The sequence below is a fragment of the Lycorma delicatula genome, chromosome 13 (assembly GCF_047948215.1).
Source record: "Lycorma delicatula isolate Av1 chromosome 13, ASM4794821v1, whole genome shotgun sequence".
Classification (NCBI taxonomy): Eukaryota; Metazoa; Arthropoda; class Insecta; order Hemiptera; family Fulgoridae; genus Lycorma; species Lycorma delicatula.
Genome location: NC_134467.1, coordinates 38,934,252 through 38,957,629, shown reverse-complemented (window position 1 = coordinate 38,957,629; position 23,378 = coordinate 38,934,252). Strand labels below are relative to the sequence as shown.

General features: G+C 30.0%; 1 protein-coding gene across 6 annotated transcripts in view; it reads left to right on the top strand.

The window, feature by feature from the left end:
• Window positions 1-19,137, top strand: part of mrj (DnaJ heat shock protein family (Hsp40) member B6 mrj) — a 290,448-nt gene extending 271,311 nt beyond the window's left edge. For all 6 annotated transcript variants that reach the window (XM_075381835.1, XM_075381836.1, XM_075381832.1 and 3 more), the window contains 2 exons: window positions 9,585-9,801; window positions 14,511-19,137. In XM_075381835.1, coding sequence (XP_075237950.1) covers window positions 9,585-9,801; window positions 14,511-14,610 — 317 coding nt within the window. In that variant the 3' untranslated portion in view covers window positions 14,611-19,137. The remainder of the gene's footprint in view (window positions 1-9,584; window positions 9,802-14,510) is intronic.
• The last annotated feature ends 4,241 nt before the right edge of the window (window positions 19,138-23,378 follow it).

Below are 23,378 nucleotides of genomic sequence, written 5' to 3'. Positions count from 1 at the left end.
GCCACTTAAAATTAAAAAAGGTGATATTATTAACTTCTCAAGGTGTGATGTTTCCTACAACATCACAGTATGTAATTGCTTTTTGACAACAGCACAACATTGTGTGTTTACTAGAAAGTTAGAAGTTGTAGTTTAATTTTTTTAATTACAGGATTTTTTCTGTAGATTGATCATATGAGGAATAGGAAAAAGGAGTATATAGAAATAGGAAAAAGAGAGTGGGGAAAAAACTGCCTGTGTATAGATTGCTTCTGATTGGGGTAGATCAAACATATGATGTAAATTCATGAGTGTTTTTACAAATTGTCATCTTAGAAAGAGGCTTGTATATAGAAATTTGAAAATTGAAAGTAGAAATTTGTATTGTATGAAAAATGCCATGCCTGACCAGGACATCCCTATGAAAGGCCAAGACACTACCAATCTGCTACAGAGATCAGTAATTTGTTTTGGTGATACGTTCAATGTAATTTAATATTATATATTTTTTACAGCTTTGTATCAGATGTTTTAAAAAGTAATTAAAAAAAAAAAAATACTATCCAAGCTCACAAATTTTTTTTTTGAAAGAAATAATTTCAATTTTTGTTTTCCATTCAGAAGGTTCTGAGTTCGAATCCCTTCCATCCCCTTTTTTTAGCATATTAAAAACTGTATTCATTTTTTTTCCCTCCTGTAGGTTAGCCACAGATAATCTTGCTGTAAGAATATCACCAAATGATACGATTTATTTTGTGTTTTTTAATCAAGTTAGTCAGAAGCAACGGTACAGTCAGTTGTATCTTACACACAGTAATAGTAATGGTGGCAGTGGATGTATTGGTTAAGCTGCTGCACCATACACCTTCACACCTTTAAAGCTACATTTTTCTATAACTGAAAGGGATATTTAAAAAGATTTTCAATAATAAATGAATATTTAATTTCAAATACTATTAGTGGTCTCCAAATTCAAATTTATTAATGTCCATAGATAGTTGACTATCGGCAAAGAATATAATCCGGTTGTTACCGCAAGCCATTAAAACAACCATGATTTTGAAACATTTTATAACGGCAATCATTGTTCTGTATTCATTCTTCCCAGGTATAAAAACTTTTTTGATGTAAAATTTCAGTTCGATCGGTTGAGTAGTTTTTATATAAAAAAGTAACGTTCATAGAAACCGCTAGATTTTTTTTATATATATCAGATTATTTATTTATATGTTTTACAGTAATTTGTCAACCAGACATTATTAATTGTATTAAATATTTTAAAATTAAAAGAATATATATTTAAATGAAAAGTTTATATTTCTTGTTTTTTATAGGTAATAAAGTTTTTACAGAATCTGGTTCTAATATAAATTTTAAAAATTTGACAAATTTAAAGCCAGATGATACGTTTGAACAGCAAAAGAATGATATTATTGAATGTAAACAAGAATGTGATAAAAATGATAGTCCTGACAGTAAATTGTAATAAATCGAAAGAAGAATGAAAGGGAAAAATATCTTAATATATTTGTTTAAAATTTTAGTTCAGATTATTGAGAAATAAGTTTTAAATTTCATTTTATTGCTCTTTTTTTTTTAATTTTGTTTGAATAATATTTATTATGATATTAAAATATTTTTATTTCTTATTTGTTTTAATTTTATTCAGTTAAGGTATAAAAAATACATGAAGAAAGATGAAGACTGAAAAATAAAGCGATTAAATGATTAATCCAAATTAGAATAACTTTTCAGTGCTAAAAAACAGATGGAAGAAAAACTAGGAGGTTATAGAAATAGCGTTGATTAATACGGAAAGGGAAAAGATTTCTCCTGTAAAGATTTGCAATGTAATAAAATCCCTTTAAGATTGTACAATGCTTAAAAAAAATATTAAATTTTAATGTGTTAGCATTCCATATTAAAATGTAAATAGAATATTAGGCGAACATGAAGAAAATATGATTTGAAATTTAATCATTATTGGAGACTGTTATAGAAATTTAAAATTGAATTGATTAATGGAATCCGAAAAGAAAATTGAAATAATTTTTATTTGTTATATAAATTAATGAGTGAAATTTGTTTTATTTAATTAAATTTTTAAAGTTTTGGATTGTGTGTTTAATGATGAAATAATACTGTTAATAAGGATATGCAGATTGATCCAATATCAAGAAACGACTCACTTTCATAGCTAGAAATAGTTATGAATCCCAAAAATCAAAATATGTCAAAGTTATTTTATATTTTGAAAACCTTTATTCTGTTATTGCTAATGTATAATTAAATGAAAAGTTGTTATCAAGATTCTGTTGGAAGAGGTTGTAATCCTTTTATAAAACAAAAGTAGTTGAACAAGGAAAGTATTTCAGGTGTGAGATGTCATGTCATATTGCCAGAAGAAAACTTGAACAAATGTTCCAGCTGGAGCTTAGTTGATATTAAGTTGAAAATCTGCAGAAACTGCTCTCGTTAAATCAATTACGTAGATAGGGTTTTGTGAATAGGAAATAAGAGAATATATGACGAGGTTTTTGAATCTTCAAACAATTTTTCGTGGTTTAATGATAAATATTAGAACATTTTACCGGCTATTTGATATTTATAAATTTGCAGGTAAAATATTTCTGATATAATTTTATTTTACGAAATAACAGTGTTGGAAATAATTTTTACTCATAAATGTAGTGAAAATAAAAGTGTTGTTGATAAAATTGTAACAGCATTCCTTTACAACTTAATTATTACTATCTGTAACATCTTGTAAATTGTGGCATAAGACGAGAATGATTTACAGATCAAATTCGAAAGGCCAAAGAAACATTTATGAGATGAATGTTTACTTATTATATACATCCTTAAAGTTAAATAACATTTGGTACATCTACTGCATGTTGTTGGCATTTATATTAATTGTACATGACCAAAATAGATGTTAATAGTAAATAAAATGAAATATATATATATGTTAAAAGTAAATGAGGATTTTTTTGGGGGAAAAAAGAGAAATTAATACCTGACGTTGTAGCTGCACTGAATGAGATGACTAGTAGATACCACTCTAGCCAACCTATAGCAGTTCTCTTTGCATCGTTGGATGGTCAGTAACATGATGAACAAGCATTATTAAATTTTTAATTAAAGAATGTTAAACCGATTTACACCAGACTATGTACGCTTGTATTGTTGAAGTATGTGCGCTTATGTATGAAAACGAAGCTCATGATCGACAACTGTGCATCGTATCACACCCAAGAACATTCACTGTGTTGAGCAGCTGATATTGGATAACAAATATATCCATGTGCAGAAGATGGCAACAAGAGTAGAAATTAGTGTTGGCAGTATAAAAACAATTAGTTATGACTAACTCAGTTACTGTAAAATTGCTGCCAGATTGGTTTCTAACCTCCTTACCTTTGAGCAGAAATTTACTCAGAGGTGATTTGTACTCTTCTTCTAATGCATTATGAGCAGGATGGGGAAGGTCTATTGGATGATGAAAACAATGGATGAACCATTGTATATCTAAAAGTAAACTAGCGTCGATGGGTGAAAGAAAGACGAGGCATGACCTGTGAAACTTGCTATCAGTCGGTAAGGTTTTGTGTAACTGTGTTCTGGGATATAGAGAAGTACTGTATGTTGATTTCTTTGCTTCAAACTGAAAACCATGAATGTCGCGTGCTTACCACAGCGACCTGTTATGGATGTCTGCAGATTGAAACGCTGCAGTATTTCAATATGCAATGCCATCTTTCTTCATGACAATATGCAGTCCCACAGTGGTTTGGAACAGTCATCAAATTCAGCTGGTTTGAACATCTGGCTGATCTTACTAGAAGTCTTTCTGATTATAATTTGTTTGGCCTGCTCAAGGACACATTAGGTGAACATCATTTTGTGACCATCGATGAGATTGAAAAATTTGTACGCAATTGGCTCGGTGTACAGCTGATATAATTCTATGAAAATGGTATTCAAAACGTTCAAAAACATTGGCAAAAGTGTGTGAACGTTCATGGAGACTATCTTCAGAAGATTTAATATTCATTTTGTCAATTTTTGTAAATAAACTATTTCTGCGAACAAATTTCCATTTATATTTGAACCACCATATCGTAATCTTTTGCTTAAATTTTAAGTTTTAATAGGAATCTTGGTAAAAAACTGAATACTACAATTAAGTTTAAACAAAAACATACACTGCCTAAATTTTGAAATATGTGATGAAAAAGTACCGTATCTTAAAAAAAAATCTAAATTTCATTGATATATAACAAGAATAAAATTATCTGAAATATTCTATTTGTTTAGAGATATAAATAATACTTTTATTTTAAACAAATTCTGATCAAATAAGTAGATTTCTGTTAGTTTTCCCTTTTTAAGTCTTTTATACCAAAAAGCAAATGTAATTTTTTATTTTTGTTTCTTTTTGTCCATGAGTAATTAAAGAGAAACTGGACAGAATTACATGAAATTAATATTAAAATAGTTCAGTTCTATCTTAGTAAATGGTGCACCCATTTTATGACATTTAAAATAAATAAAATTGTGTTTATAGAGATCATTTCTACAATATCCAAATAAACAAAAATGGTTTCAAATTCATAAAGTGCAGTAGTACCAAATAAAATAACTTGAAAATTAGATGTTTAAAAAGTAATAAAAAAACAATATATATATATACTTAGTGTGCAAAAAAAAATCAGTGTTTGTTATAATATCTCATGGATGAGGTGTATTGTGTTGTTTTACTTAAAAAGGACAGTTTATTTGCGTGCATGGGTAGATTGACTCATGTGCGTCTTTTCAGTTGCAAAAAGCCTGCTGTGTGTTATATTTTATTACATGTGAATCTATAGTTATAGTTCGATGTGCATTTAATTGAGAGTTTAATTGTTATCCTGTAAGTGACAAAAATATTCATCTATGCGTAATCAGTTTGAAACGATCAGATGTCTGTATAAAGGAAAGAAGAGTATGCGATGATCCAAAAGTGTCTGACGAAAATGTTGAACATATCTGGGAGTTATTTTTGCATATTCCTAAAAATCTGAGAAAGGACGGTTATAAACTAGTGATGACAGTGTGAAATATTTATATGTCATTAACATATACAGTTGTTACAGGCTTTGGACCTTAAGACTATGTTATGTGAGTCAACTTCACAAACTCAACTTTCTTAATCATATTGTGTTCAGTGATAAGTTGATGTTTTATATTAATAAAAAAGTTAACTCACAAAATGTCTGTAACTTGGGATCAGAAAGTCCCCATAAATTCTTGCAAGCAATCCCAAAATTAAATATTTTCTGTACAACATTCATTACGGGTTCTTTTTTGCTGAAGCGAGTATAACAGTTTAACAGAGTTTATTTGAATATGCTGTGCGTACATTGACTCTTTCCTCGATTGCAAGACGAACCAGAGAATTTTATTTGGAAACAAGATTGCGCGCCTCCTCAGTGGTGTAACTGTAAGGGATTGGTTGAATGATATTTTCCTCAGTCAAGATTGATTGGCATGGACCACTTGTCAGAGAATGTTTGCAATTGCCACCAAACCTCCAGCACCTCATCTGGTTAATGTGGGACACTTGTCACTTGGATATGTGCCGTTTGATGAAAGGTGATCACATTGAACTCTTGTAAGAAAAACCGTAAAAGTTACTTGCTCATTTTATTACCTGTAATTTATTATTGTAAGTCAAGTTAAGAGATACTAAATAAATAACTTTTTATGAACCTCAGTCCTTTTTTTTTGTACATGTGTGTGTGTATATATATATATATATATATATATATATATGTGTGTTGTGTGTATATAATATTAATCCGATCAACCCAAGTACAGAATTAATAAAGTAAAATAAATAGGATGACCCACGTACCTTATTCCATAATCCAAAAAAGTGTGCTTTCGCAAGTACCTCACATCATCAGTTGCTATACTGTTTTTCAAATCATTCGTTACAAATTATTCATTAAAATTAAAAACCCTGTACTATACATGATATTTAAAATTGTTAAAAGATCCTTTTCCAATTAAATCAAAACAGAAATATAACTAAAATTTTTTTCAAAAATTCTAATTTAAATTAAAAGACAAAAATTAAAATCAATAATAAAAACCCATGTAGGCTAGCTAGCCAAAGTTATGTGACTTTACAGAGTTGAATAATTTATATAGTGTGGAGGAATATTATTCCTGAAAGGATTGATTTTAGAAAAATAATATATATATATATATATATATATATATATTTTGGACCCCTCTGTATATATATATATATATATATATATATAATATAAAATTTTCTTACTTTGCTAATCCATATCTTGTGTCAAATTTGTCTTGACATGACAATTTTTGGCATTGAGAGCGGGGTTATGGTATTTGTTTGAAATGACTACCAGCAGGTTCTATACAACACCCATGGCGCCAAACTCCCCACTGAACTACGGTTGTTAGTGTACCTGGTGTAATGGCAGCACATGACTACGATTTTTTCACGTAGCTCATTGATTGTTGCTGGTTTTTGTCGATACATGTCATTCTTTACGTTCTCCCAGAGGTAGAAGTCCAGAGGTCTCAAATAAGGAGACCGAGGTGGGTACTCAACAGCATCTCTTCGACTCACCCACCGACTGGTAGAGTTTTATCGAGGTACAACCTGACTTCTCGATGGTGGTGAGATGGGGCTTCATCTTGTTGCACGTAAAAAAGTTCACCAGTTGCAGTACTCTTGAAGAATAAGGAACCAATCAAATCATGCACTGATACACCCCTGGTAGATTCACTGCACTGTCGACATGAACATGAGGATTTTCAGGAGCCCAGTAGACACAATTGTGGCGGTTCACAGTATCTATTGCGCCTCGTCAATCCACATCAACTTCCCTGCAAATTCCTCATCTTCGCCAACCATGTGCTGAAAACATTTACAGTACTCCATCCTTTGATCTGGGTTGCCCTCATTCATTGTGTGTAGCAGTCTTGGAAGGTATACTATTTTGTACTCTAAAGAATGCATCTTACACTTGACTGGCCCACTCCACTTTTGCGCACTTCTTGGTTCACTGATTTTTGTTGTGTTTGTCATCCAACATTGAACAACAGACTTGTAGCTGTTCGTGGTCTTTCCTTGTGCACAACTTTAACAGTTCTGTCAGCTTCGAATTTATTGTGAATGCAGGCAATTGTTCAACGTGTTGGAGGCGGTGTTCTAAACTCTCTCTTCCACTCCTGTTGTACCTCGTGAATGTTCTCGTACTTCCAATACCACTTCAGTACAGCCTTGCGTTGAATAAATAAGTAGACCTCAGCCGTTGTTGCTACTTGACTGTTTTCTGCTGCACTGCCTAATATGACTGGCCCGTTCTACCACCAACCACATGTGTGGCATAAATTGCCAGCTCTGCCTACCACTACAAATTTAGTACCTTACACTATACTACACATTAGATTAGTGAGTGTAACTATTTTTGTTTAGATATTATTTAAATACAAACAGTGAGTACATTTTTTGGACCCTCTGGGTGTAGTAGATTGCAAAAATTATACAATCTGAGATTTTTGTGGCTGTTTTCACTTCCTTCACTAATTTTCTATTATTAGGTATTGAAAACACAAAATTTTGTCAAGATTGCATAATTATTGTGATTTATTTTCAGAATTTCAATCATAGCTCGGCTGTTTATCATTCAAGTTATATGAATGAGGTGTTTTGTCCACAATAAAATTTATAAAAATGTAAATTTCTGCTGTTGTGGAATTTCAAACATAAAGTTTTTAAACTTATTTATTGTTGGTTATATATGCACCAAATTTCTTTAAAATATCTCAATCTTTATAATACTTAAAATATAATTTTAGTATAATATAAATTATTATATTGTAATAAATTATTATAGTATAGTTAAGTACTTAAAATATAAATTTTTATTAAAAAACTACAAAATGTCAGCCATAAAGTGGGGTTAGACCTTTGTCCATGTGAACATTGAGTATGTGGCCAACACCCTCCTGCAGACACGATGCATATGAGAGGTCCAAAAAATTGTACTTACAAACAAAAAGAGGTGCTGTTGACTACCCACCTCGGTTTCCTGATTTGATACCTCTGGACTTCTACCTCTGGGGGACCGTCAAAAATGAGTGTATCGACAAAAACCAGCAACAATCGACTAGCTACGTGAAAAAATCAAGAGTCATGTGCTGCCATTACACCAGATACACTAACAGCAATAGTTCAGTGTGCAGTTTGGAGCCATGGGTGTTGTATGAAACTGCTGGTGGTCATTTTGAGATGCATACCATAGCCTGTCTCAGTGCCAAAAATTGTCACGTCAAGTCCAATTTGTCAAGAGATGTGGACTACAGTGAGTACATTTATGTACATAACAGTGAATACATTTTATTGGACCCATTTTTTTTTTTTTTTTTTTAAATAACAAAATAATAAATTCAAAGATATAAATAATAAATATAATAAATAAATAAGTGTATTTAAAATTCATGTAATTATTAAAAATTGAAAAAATACTGAAATTTACACTGTTACAATTAAAGAAACTGCATTTGTTACATAAATTAAATTTGTCTGTATAATATTCTCAACGTCTCCAAATATTTTATACATTTTTGTTGTATTGGGGGTCCATAGGTAGCTGGTATCTTTTTTCAGATAATTATTGTACGAGGTATGGATATTAACGAGACTAATGCTGTAAAATATTTTGTTTTAATTAATACATATTTAGTTATCTCCTTCAATAAACACACCTCCTCTGTCCCTACAATGTCCCATGTGAATTTTCCATTGTTCGAAACTGTGCTGGAAGTTTGCTTCTGCGAGATCTTTTATGACACGTGCTGTTTTTACTTTTACAGCTTCAACGGTCTGAAATCTTGTTCCTTTTAATGACTTGTTCTTCCACAATTTGGGGTGTTTTTTTCTTATTTTTTTCACAGAGTTGAGCAAGGACCTCAAGATAGTAATGTTGATTAGTAGTTTGACCTTCAGGAACCCAGTGAAGATGATACACAATCCCATGAATATCGAAAAAAACAACCATCATCGCTTTTTCCCTGGTAGGTCCTAGGTGAATATACTAAGGACTGGTAGAGGCAAATTTTCTTGATGAGGTGAAGTTATAAGGTTTCTTGTTGTGTAGTAGTACATTTTTTTAAATAAGGAAAAGACTGCCCGACTTCTCATTAAGGGAATGAATTTTGAACTTATTTAGGAAAAAAAGTTTGAAAATAAATATGGTGCTGTATGAATTTAATTATTTTTGAAAAATGGTACAGTAATCCAGAATATTTTTCAGTCCTGAAAAAATTAAGAGAATTGTATACATCCACTCCATTTTTTTTTAAGATGCAATTTTAGATAAACTATTTTAATATTGAAGTTAGATAAATGGCTTGAACTATTGTATAAAGCTGTAATAAAAAATAATTTGACTGCCAAATCTTATCTGTATTGCCGCAGATAGTTAACAATGCATATACAGATTAAAAAGTAAACTAAACCATTCTTAATTTGAATTAGTGACCCAAAATTATGGTTTTTTTTTTTTGCTATATTACAGGTGGCAGGCGTCCTCATCGAGGTGGTCAAGGAACAATTAGTTCAATGTTTTCACCATTTGGTATCGAAGGATTTGATGATATGTTTAATGTCAGCTCAAATGCTGAGTTCACATCTTTTTCATCAGCATTCAGTGGTGGAGCCAGCGCAAACCCTGCCGTTAAACGTACTTCTACCTCAACACGATTTATTAATGGAAAGAAAATAACAACAAAGAAGTAAATAATTTTGTATATTATAATTTTTTTTATCTGTGATCCTAGTGTCATCATTATTTTTTTTTGTATAATATATATAGTGTCTTTATAAGTTTTTATATAGTGATTTTATATTATTTCAGGAAAACATTTTTTTCCTTAATTATATTTACATAAACTGGTATCAAGTGGTGGTTCCTTGAATTTTTTAACTTTGCAACTTTACCCTTCCGACAAAACTTCAATGTTTTAAATTTCTGTAATGCTGATTCTATATAAAATGTAGTTGACACTGAATTATTGGAATCCAGCTGTTGTATTATAACCATGAATGAAGCTCATGCTTCTTAATGCAATAGTTTTACAACTGGATTTTTGTGCAGGAAGGAATGTTGTCTACCACAAATTCACTAACTATATGTTGTCACAAAACCACATGTACAGTATTACGTTTTTGTTTTATTATAAACACGTGTTGACTTTTTGCTGTGAACAATCTTCGGAAATTAACTCTTACACACATCTTTTGTATTTAATTGTTCCAGTCAGTAGTTTGCATAGTTATTCTGTTATTTCTATTTAACATAAGGAACCTCATCTGTTCGTATATCAGCATAGGACATATGACTCTGTACAGCTAAAAATTACAAATAGTTTTTGGGTTTTGATATCCAAGTAATTACTACACCCCACCTGGTTTGTATATCATTAAAATTACAAAAATTAAAATCATCAGAAAATCTCTATAATAAAAAAAATATATTTAAGCTGGTAAATAAATGTGATATTATTTATGTACCAATTACGTAGGTAAGTCAATTATTATCCGCAATGCAGTTATAAATTTTATTGCAATACAAATAGGAAACTTACATGTACATCATTTTTCAACATAGTCCCCTTGTATTTCAACGCACTTGATCCATCGTTGCTCAAGCTTCCTGATGCCCTTACAAAAGAAGGTTTTCGGTTGAGCTGTGAGCCAAGAATGCACCGCTTCTTTCACTGTTTCGTCCGAGGTAAATCGACGGCCTCTTTGAGTGGACCAAAAAAGTGGTAGTCAGAAGGGGCAAGATCAGAACTATACGGAGGACGAGGCGGTACTTCAAAGTTGAGTTTCTGGAGCGTTTAGCAGTGTGGGCAGCAGTATTTGGACGGGCATTGTCATGCAACACTACAACATCTTTCGACAGCAGTCCTTGGCGTTTGGTTCGAATTGCAGGCTTCAGCTTGGCAGTAAGCATCTCATTGTAACGTGCACTGTTTATTGTCGTGCCCCTTTCCTCATAATATTCCAGTACTGGGCCTTGTGAGTACCAAAAAACTGTAAGCATCAGTTTTCCTGCGGATGGTCGGGTCTTGAACTTTTTTTTGAAGGGCGAATTTGGATGATTCGATTCCATACTCTGCCCCGTTTACTCTCTGGCTCGTAATGATGGATTTGCGTTTCGTCACTGGTGATGATTCTGTCTAAGAAGATGTCCCGTTCGTTACCATAGCGATCCAAATGTTTTTGGCAGATGTCCAAGCATGTTTGTTTATGCTACTGTGTGAGTTGTTTCAGGACCCATCTTGCACAGACTTTATGAAACCCAAGTCTGTTGTGGATGATTTCATAGGCAGAACCGTGACTAATTTGCAGACGATGTGCCACTTCACTGACAGTTACTCGCCTGTCTAAGAAAACCATGTCACGTGCATGCTCAGTGTTTTCCTCATCTGTGGCAGTAAATGGTCATCCGGCTCCTTCGTCGTACGTAACACTTGTGCGACCATTTTTTAATTTTTTAATCCATTTGTTGCGGCAACACACTGTTCCCGTACTGTAGCAAAAGTCTTCGATGAATTTCGACTCGTGAAATTGCACTGAACGTCGCTCTTCTTTGATGCAAATAAAAAGTGGAGCAGCCATGGTTAAAGGCAGGGGAGCGATATTGGAACTAACCTAGCAGCATCAAACCTGCACAGACAACAACAATTAAACCACGCATGCGTCATCTTTGCAACACGACAGTATTACCAACAAAAATATAAATAAATTGCGGTTAATAATTGACTTACACCAAATATGATAAAATATTATCGCATATAATATCTCTTTCAGGTTTAAATGTAAGCCAGAATGTAGATAATATAAGTTGCACTAGCTACATCGTAATTCACCATCTGGATTGTCTTTATTGTAACATAATTACTGTCAGAGAAAGGAATTGACTAATGTACCTCAAATGCTGTGCGTAATTCAATAAACAGAATTTATTCCTCTCTGTGGGGAAAAAGCAACCAAGCCTATGTTATGTGTCGCGTAATGTTTAGTACTTAAATTGGGACCTTTGGGTCCCAACTGGTCCTTTCACTCTTTTAAGTTGTCCCCACTACACTTATCCCTTGAAATTATTTTCACTTAAGAATGCAGTCATAAAAAGTGTCATCTGGAATCAACTAAAGTGCAGTTTGCAAATTTATTTTAATCTCTATTAATGATCTTCAGGATTTTTCTAATAATCTGATTTAAGGAAACAAAAGAAAGGTTAGGTCTGTTCAGTCCTAACTCCAATCTGCAGAGATTAGGGTTAGGACTGAACAAACCCAGTGTAGCCTAATATTTCGCCATCGCAGAATACTCTACAGAAGTAGAGAAGCCTAAGTATAGAACAAGCCTGAGTTAAGTCCTCTTATTCCTGACATTTTTAAAAGATAATGTTAGTAATGTCTTTTTATAGATTGTATTTTAGCCAAAATTCATTTTAACAAAATTTTACCAATTTAATCTTGACACATTTTCTATTTTGGCAAAATTTTCTCGACATTATGAAGATTGAAGTTTTGTTTCGATATTGTAAACCGTAAACTAAATTTCATTATCTCTTATGATCTTTAAAAATGTGTGTCAAATATATATCGTCGTTTTTTTAACAGTTCCTGATAGATTGCAATACGAGGTGCTACCCAAAAGTTCGGGGAATTTTACCATAAAAATAAAATAGCTTACCATAACTTTTAATTTCCCCTGTCTCCTACAAAGTAATCCCCTTGGGCATTGATACAGTGATCCCAGCGTTTTTCCCATGATTCCATGCATCCCTGGAAGTCTGCAGGTGTAAGTGTTCGAAGCACGTTCTGCGTTTCTTCCTGAATCTCCTCAATTGTGTTAAAATGACGGCCTTTCAATTGAAATTTTATTTTCGGAACGAGAAAAAATTGCACGGGGCAAGGACAGGCGAATAGGGTGAGTGGGGAATCACTACCGTCTTTTTGGAAGCCAAGAAATTCCAAGTGGCTAGCGATGTGTACGCGGGCAGGTTGTCATGGTGCAAAACCCAGCTTTTGTTACCCCACAGATCTGAACGTTTGCGCCTAATGCTTTCACGTAACTGCTAAAAAATTTTACAATAGAAACATCCCATTGACGGTTTGACCAAGAGGAACAAACTCCTTATGGATAATGTCTTTGATGTCGAAAAAAACAATCTTGATGACTTCCACTGCGACGAGATCACTTCCACTTTAATCAACGGTTATGATGTTGGAGATGAAGTTAGGGTCATCTCTTGCTGAATTTTACAATTCACTACAGACAGCTACGCGATTTTGTTTGTGGTCGCCATTCAATAGTCTCAATTTTGCAGCAATGCATTTCATGTTCAAATTGTCCGACAAGATGTGTTGCAAGGATCCATTTGACATTTGTACGACTGCACAAACATCATGGATTGTTTGTCTACGGTCTGCAACAATAGCCTCTTGCACTTTCACGATGTTTTTAGGTGTTGCACTTGTTGATGGTCTTCCTGAACGCTTATCGTCATCGACTGTCGTTCGTCCATCTTTGAATCATTTGTACGGCAAAAAAGTTTTACTTTTACTCAAGCATTGTCACGAAATGCTTCCACAAGCATTTTTTTTTTGAAAATTGTAAAAGGACCCTTACATAAACATGCGCAGAATGTGAACAAAGAATCAAAAAAAAAATTTTAATGCGGTAAGATATGTTACATCGCTCTTTATATGATAGATCTTCTACACATCGGTCCAGCTTTAGGATGCAATACAAAATGTTAATGTTCATACTTAAATCGACTTTTGTGTAATCTTGGGTCCACTTGTAAATTTTCCAGTATGTTTGATATTGCATTACAACAGATTGCAAGAATACAGTACTCAGCCACAGGCTGTGGTAATGTGAAAAATACGTTTAAATTGATAAGAAGCTATACTTTTCTTTTTCATGTTAAATGTTTAATCTTTTTTTTTTGCATAAATTAGTTCTTTAGCTACTTATTTTGTTGCCGTTTGCTTATGGATATCCAAAAGCAAGAACATTTTTTCAGTCTAATTATTATAATTTAGGTTATATTTTTTATCGGCTTAAAATTATAAAACAAATTTTATATAAAAGGACAATTTTTATTTCTCCCAAAACAAAAAGGCAGCACTCCAGGTGTGTTGTTTCCAGTTTGTAACAAAAATGTCGTACATGAAAAATTAAAATGTTCAAACGGTTTGCCGTAAAATAGAATTATATTTTAATATCGGATAAGAATATAAGAGTAAATCGGTAAATATATTTGTTATAGTGGCGAAAAGGAAATTACAAAAATAAACGTACTTTCAGATAGATGTTATACGAGGACTATTATGCCAAATTATCTTGTTTATTGTAATTAATTTTTATTTTATAAAATTTTATCTATCATAATATAAATTTTTGTTTTTTTTTCTTGTTTTAGGGTATCAGAAAATGGTAAAGAGACTGTGCTTCATTATGAAAATGATGTACTAAAATCGAAAACAGTGAATGGTGTAGCACAACCTATTACATATAAATAAAATAATTATGTTTATTTAAATACAATAACTTAAACTTTATTTATAATAATATAAATATAGATATACATATAGACTGGATATATTTTTGTCTTTTGTTTGGCTTTGATTACTATTTATTATAATTAATTGAAATGTGTATATTATATATACTTATTAATATGAATAAAGTACATTTTGTTATATACAGAAAAAATATTTGATTATAAATACAAAGTACATTTCTAACACCAGTCATTACCATTCAAGTCATAATATTTTTAAGACAAACTTTATAATTTAGTTTTTCATTAATATTACTATTATTATTGTTAAGAATAGTAATAGTATAGTTAGGAGTCAGTTTATTAATTTTTTTATTATTTAATATAAAAAAATTAAATTATTGTAATAATGTTAGACTGTTTATTTATTTTCTTAAAGTGGGCTGCCTTTTTTTTTTTTGTTATCAATATTTCTTAATTTAATGTTGATGTAATTATAATAATAACTTCATTCAGAAATAATAAAATAAATGCGTGTTTTGTTTATAATATTTAATTAGAACTTGTCATTATCTTTATTATTATTATTATTATTATTAAATATTATCATTCCTGACTTAATTATTATTATTATTATTAGTAAACAATATTAATTTACATTAATAAACGTAATTATTTATTTTTTAATTATCTGATGTTGTAATATTTATTTTTATTTAAGTTAACTGTGTAATTTTTTAAATTTATTTTTAGGTTAGGTTAATTATTTTTATATAAAATTTGTAGGGAATCGTATAATCAGTGAATACATAGTTGTGTACTAGGACAGAATTACCAGTAAACAATAAAATGTTAATTTTTTACAATGGTTAAGTGATGTAGTAATTTTTAGTACGTATCAGATACCGTTGTTTAATAATATATTAAAATTGGTATTACTTTGAAAGGTTATTTTATATTTTTTTCTAATCTTTTTTCTAAGTTTTTTTGATGATTTGACAGATATTCTAATCTAGTTTTGTTGAATCAAAATAATCTCATTTCTTTTTTAATTTTATTCATGAATACTATATAGTTACCCGTTTTGAATATGGAATTTTTCTACGTTAGAAATTGTAAAATTTTTAAAAGAGCACGATTTATATATATACAATTTTATTTTGAACGCTTGCTTCACGTATATCCAATTGCCTGATTATTACTTTTTTTATTAATTCTTTAATTAAAGAAAAACTTAGTAAAACAGAATTAAATTTTTTTATTATTTCAGCCGTCCGTACGTCCTTGTTGAATTGACCCACTTCTATAATTAATTGGTTTTATAATAAGCTTATTTTAAAATTATTAACTCTATTTGGAATATGATGCGTAAAAACAATACTAGAATAACAGTCTTTTGTCTAGGAATGTCACGTGTAAAAAGATTATATGTATGCTTATGCCTTCATTCATTAATTTTTCAACACCTGAAAATTCGGTTTTGTATTATAGCAGACCGCAAGAATTTTGATCCACAGCCATAGTCGGCTGACTATATGACAATGTTATGAAAAGAAATTCACATTAATTTGATATTTACATTGATTGCTGAAAAGAAACCTTAATTTTTTCGTGTTAAATTTCAACGTTTTTTCATGAACAGTGACTTATTTTGCCTATAGTTATCTAAAACCAAGGTTATATTTTTTATTGGCTTTTAAATCAAAAACAAATTTTTATCTGAAAGGATGATTTTTTATTTCTTGTAAAGAAATGCACATCCTCTGAATGATTGCGTATAATTTTTGATGATAAGCAATCAAAATTTTTTGTTTATAAAGATACATGATCTCGACAGACAAATTTAAAATAATTTTTTTTTACAAATTTTGGCTATTGTTATTTTTTTTATTAAATAATATATAATTTTAATGGGTATATTTTGCATTTTATTACAGTTAATTGATTTAAAAAACAATTTATTTTTTAACGAATGTCTTACCGCGTAAAAAATTAAAACATAAAGTTTTAATTTTAATATAAAAAAATTGTTTAAATAAACTTAACAAAAAACAATTTTAATTAAAGGAATGAAAACTATTTGTTAACAACAAAAGGTTTTCTCATGTTTATATCGGTTAACACACATAGCCATGGATTTAGAATTCTTTATCATATACATATAAATATATACAAATAACTACATAATAAGTAGGGAATAGCCATGAACATATTTTAGGCATGTGAACTTCCCTGAAGATTAGTATTTTAAATCTGACAGTTCATTATAATCTATGTATATATATTTTTTTGCTTGATATTTACTTTTGGTTATGTTTGTAGAATAGTATTAATTATCTTCCTAATTATGTAAATAAAACTTAAGATCTTTTATCACTGATTGTACAGCAGAATGACAGATAAATTACGTACGTATATATTATTATTTTTTGATAATATATTTGTACGTAAAAAAAAAAATTTTTTAAATAGTAATTAGATTAAATTTATTTTTTAATTATTTTGTCTTATTTTTTATTGTTTTTTTCATAAATTAGTTAATTTCATAATTATGTATTTAAAATTTTAAGAATCTTTTTAAATAAATTTAGTATGTTTATTATTAAGTAATGTTTATTTTTACATATTTGATGTACAACAGGCAATTATGATTGAGATATGGACAAGTTGGATTTTTCAAACATGTTTTGAAATATTGTTTATTTATTTAACATTATTTCTTATCAGTATATTTATAAAAAATTTCTTCTGGTATTGCTGCTGTCAATACATTTTTTTTATATATTTTACTATTTCTACATTTATAAATAAATAAGATATTACATTTTGAGGTTTCATTTTTAACTTTTTTTTTTTTAATATATATTAAAAAATTTATCAATTATATTCATGTTATTTGTGAATGTATTTTTTAAAATGTTCACGTTTGATATAAATATTTATTTACCTTTTGTTGGCTTGTTCAATTATGTTATAATTTTTTCTTGCTATATTTAAAGGTACCTGATGTGATTATTAATGAGGTTTAAATGATACATGTGTTTTGGTTTTTAACTATGTAAGACGGATGGTTTTAGCCTTTCGATAGCTGTGAGGGTCACTTTAAATTAATTATCAATTAAAATTTGTTATAAATCAACTTTGTATTCATTCATTATCATTGAGTTTAAATGTCTTTTGTTATAGGCTGTTGGTGTACTAGCAATTCAATTGTTGGAAGATCTTTCAGAAAGTTTTATATTATTTTTTTTTCTTTTCTTTATCTTCCTACATCTAGACAACGGATCATAGAGGATTACCTTTCCTTCTACATCACTATTTCCTAATCAATTTTACGTTCAATAACTATCCAATCTCTTCCTCGTAGTTGTCCCCTCCTATTTACCCCCTCGCAGTTAAAAATTTTACTATTTATTTTGTCATTAACATGCTAAAATCCTTTCTTTATTTATTAATTTTACGTATCCAATAAAAATTAATTATGCAGAATTTAGTTTAATGATTAGCATTCAGTTCCAAGTAAGGAATGACATTTTTTCATTACTTTATCATTACTTTATCATTTTCATCAAAATAATGATCGCTATAGTGTTGGATGTATGTTTGAGTGAATAAATTATTTTTATATAAACAGGCTGAATTTATTCTTTTTTCAGTTGAGTTTTGTATTTATAAATTAATTTTGATGATACATATTAAAATTTTGAGGGAAATTTTACATTTAAAATATTGCAGGTTGGTTGCACTGGATGAATCATATAAATATATATTATTAAATGTATATGTGATTTAGTTTTATTAAATGTTAGTTATTTATTACCAATAAATAGATTTAGAATTACGTAATGAAAGTATAATTGCAATATTATCACAAACATTTTCTAAAAAAATAAACATATCTAAAATATTTATTTTTCTCATACCTACGGCAAGTTAGGTTTTACAAATTTAATACTATATGACAATTGTGGTGATAACATTGTGAGTTAATGTATTAGTAACAATAACTTACATTTTACCTACTCAATTCAGCACTCTTTAAAAAAAAAATTAGCTTATCTTTGTGTAGGTATATTACAAGAGAAAGAAAGAATTTGTGAGAAATTTTCATACTATTGTGTATATGTATTATATATATATAAAATCAAAAACGTCTAAACTGAAATAAAATTAACAGCCAACAGCAGTACCATAATTATGTAATAATTAAATATAACATTATAAGTAACATTAGTTTGTAAGTTAATTATCGCATTGTTCTTAATGTTTGTAAATTATTTAATTTAATGATTAATTACAATTTAATCTTTGTTTATTTATTAGTTAGTTATAAATTACTTTAGTTAATGGTTTTTTTTCAGTTCTGTTCAACTTTAGTCATTATTAATTTTTGTTTGTATGTTAATTGGATATGTTAGTGACGTATGAATGATTGTTTACGATTTATAGATTATTATGATACATGATGCATAATCACCGTTAAATGTGTTATTTGATCATTATTAAATATTAAGTAAATATGTAATTAAATAGCAATTACGGTAATTATTCTTGCAGTTATTTAATTCCATTTGTTTTATACATGTAAAAGAATAACTTTAAAAAAAACAAAAAAAAAACTGTATTTTACAGAAAAGAATAAGTTTTAAAGCTATCGATTACTTATTAACTTTTATTAACTATTAATCATTTATAGTGATGAATTGCATTTCTTATTTGCAATTCATCAATGTAAGTGTTTAATTGAAAATAAAATTAAAAAATAACATTTACAGTTTTACCTTGCAAGCATTCAATGTGAACACCTTTTGTCATGCATCATACATCCAACCAATAGGAGTGTTGTGTCTTAGTTTCACCAGCGTGCCTGGATTAATGGAAGCAAAATCTGCTTCAGATTGTACCTCAAATTACAACGACAACCAACCAATGTTTAACGCTCGGTGGCAATCGGAATTCGAAAGAATTTATTACGATGCGATAGAGTATACGCCCTTGTTAATGTTTCAGTTTGACATGAACGTTATACGAATGAAATTATTTTTAAACGATCTATACAAAATCTGCGACAGGGAATATAATGAATGTAACACACTGTACAACTACGAACCGCCAAATTCAATAAGAAGTGATAGTGCATACACAAGATCCTTTCCCGAAGGAAAAGACCACAATGGGGTTAGATCAGGTGTCCGTTGAGGCCATTGCAAACAAGCTGTCATTAGGTCAATTCTGACTAATCCAGTAATCAGGAAAAATGTCATTTAACTAATCGTATTTGGAGTTGTCAGTGAAGAAACACTCACCATCTTGTTGACAAAAAAATTGTTTGTCAGCATATAGTCGAGGAAAGAGTCATATATGCTGCATATTCAAATAAGCTACTGTTGTTTACTTGTCATTGGAATATTGCACAGAATCCCTGTGTTGCTTTTGCATTGTAAGAATGAGAATTTTCTGGCCGTGAGATATGGACAGTGTGTATGTGTTAACTTTTCCATTAAGATGAAATGTTGATTTATCACTTAACTCAATGTGTGATCAAGAAAATTTGTCATCTTCATGCTTATATCATTTTGGTTGTGAATTTTGGCTTGCACAACTTAGACACAAACGCATATATAAGCGTTTCCGTAAAAAATTCCACACTCATCACCGACATTGCTAGTTCATGGCTGGCCAACAGATTGATTACACAGGAAAGACATGTTCAGTACACACAAGACAATGTTTAATTCACGCACACTTGGTTGCCTTGTTCTCTTCTTTTATACAGATTTTTTTTTTTTTACTATCCTTTTTTTTAACCTCACCAGGTCAATCGGTAACCGCCTAAAAAACAACGTTGCCTCGATTGACCTAATGGGACACCACGAAGACTAACCACCACTTGTCAGCACTGTCCACCCATCGGATATTTCCAACTGGTTAATTGGGGCAACACAACCTCCGCTTCTGACTGCTGTAAAGCCCCTCCCCAGAAGGGTTACCCTCCTCCCTGGTCCTACCACTAGTCACAAGTCTGAGTATGCCCATGCATACCCCCCCCCCCATGATTATAATGATATCTGGTCATATACATTGTTACTTTTGTTTTCATGTCACAATTATACAGTCAGTGTTTGAAAATTACCCATCTATTGAATTTACAATCAATCTTGAATAAATAAATAAGATCTTGTTACTTTATTTCAGTATTTAAATAAAATCTACTTTATTATTCTTGTAAATTAGATTTTGTAAGGAATAAATAAATTGGAAATTGAGTTCTTTGGTTGTTCAATTGGTATATTAAAGAAGTGGCAGCATGCCAACTACTTAATGGTATGGGATTGATGACCAGGGTGGTAGCGGACTCAATCCTCATGTTACTTAATACCAATAAGGAAAATAATAAAAGGAAGAGAAAAGAAGTGATTTGTGTAATTTATTGTACTACTAGGAATGTAAAATTTATATAAATTATAATTTTATAGATTCTAATAGTTTTATACACATTACTAAATTGTGAAGATTCCATGATTGGCCTAATTTACTTATTTTTTGAATTGGGTTATTATATTACAATTATGAACTCACCTCTGATTTGATCAGATTTTAAATGTACCTTTTTTAGGAACTGTGTTTATTTGTTACAATAGAAATTTGTCAGAAATGGCATTCACCTGATCTAGTTTTGCCGTAAGTTACTCAGTATTCTTAACAAGAATTTTCTTATTCATCTTTGTAAAAGTGTAATGTACATTATTTTCGGACTAAATAATTTGGTTTCAGCAAAATTAAGTTAAAAGAATGAGATTACATTCACTTGACTAAATTAAGTTAGGTTAAGTTTAAGGAGTGGGTTTTCGTAAATGTTCAGTATACATTATTTATGGAGTAAATAACTTTAAGTGAAATTTAGTTAGGTCAAGTTTAGTGATGTTTTGAAATCGTTTTACATTTTCTGAACTTAATATCAACAAAATAACGTAACGCTTGCTTTACTCACTAATCTTATCTAATTAACCTTAAATATTAAATTGGTTGATTGTTAATTTGAGTCCATCATTTTACACAATAACCAATTAAAAAATATAGTATGAAAAACAAAAAAAATAATGTATTAGTGTATACGACAAAGTGTTTATTCAAGTAATTATCAAAGCATAACAAAAGAATTAAACAATTTGATACAAATGAAACAATTTGATACAATTTTAAACAAATGAAGCATATAAAATATTTATTTATTATATTTGTGTGAGAATTGCACTTGGAAATAGACCACAAACTTCAGTAAATTTTATATTTATTTATATATATTTATTGTGAACTTTACCTTCGACACACACTTAAGTTGAAAGAGGCGAGCTCTAGGAACTATTTGAGACCAAAACAGGACTGCACCAGGGCAATGAGCTCTCACTGCTATTACTCAACTCTGCTCTAGAAATTGTAATGAGGGAAGGGCTCAAAAATAGCCGCCCCCTGTAAAGAAAAAAGAGGCCAAAAAATCGAAACAAACTGGCTTCGTTTTGCCGATGACTTGTCACTTCTAGCAAACTACACTGATGAAGCTAAACCACGGATATTAGAACTACAGAATGTTGCAAATAAAACTGGCCTTAAAATATTATTCAAAAAGATAGAAATTATACACCAAAAATCAACACAATTAAAAGAAGTTAACATAAACTGTAATAAAATGAAAATAGTAACCCATTTTAAATATCTTTGAGAAATAAAAACTTAAATGAAAAAACCTTAATCGAAATAAGAAGAAATAAATTAGCTAAAGCTCAAAAATTAACCTGGTACGCTTTAAATAAAAAATGACTGGAAATTATATCAAATAATGTTTGACTTTACTCATAAAGGGTTAAAATAAATCACTTACTAGAAATATTCAATGAGATACATGTGATGTGTGATTACAATAAACCAGTGGTCAGCAAACTTATCATCCAAAAGAGCCAAATATACAAATATAACACAAAATTGAAGTTTATTAAAAGAACAATTTTTTTTAAACTTAAGCTTTGCTTTAGTAGAAACATTAAAAAAATATAACAAGTTAAATAATATAAAACATCCTCAAAACAAAAAATCTACAAATACTCCAGTAATGTGAACAATGGAAAGTAATTTCCATTATCATCAAGGAAAGCATTTCCTTGGAAAGTAAGGGTAAGTCAGGTTTGTATGTTGTTGTTTTTTATTTTAGATACGATTCCAAGTTCTCATTGATAAGCCGATTTCTTAATTTACTCTTGATAAAGTTCGTGCTTCAAAATGATTGTTCGCATAAATATGTAGACCCAAATAAGGAAAGAACAGCAAACGCTAGTTTCTTCAGTTGATCATATGGGTCAGGAATACTATTCCAGGTGATAAAAATCAACATATCTTCCCTCCAGATCTTTCAAAGCAGACCACTTGTGCTGTATACTTAATTAACATTTATTTTTCTCCAATAGCTCTAAATCGGCACAAAGATGCTTGAATTTTCTTCTCAAGAAGTTTTAATATTATTCGGTCGTCCGACCGACCGAATAATATTAAAACAATAAATTCAGAAAAAAAACATTTTGTACCTATGCCACTATTTTTGTCGAATTGCTGCGCGCTGAAAAGTTTTTTAACTACAAATAGTTAAAATACATTTCGGCACGCAGCAATTTGACATGGTACATGTGTTTGCGAGCGACTATCTGTGCTATTCTAAAAATATGCCTCTTTTCTGTAGGCTTGCGTTTCAAAAATGTTAACTCTTCTGTTACAAGGCAAGTTAATAAATAATATTCT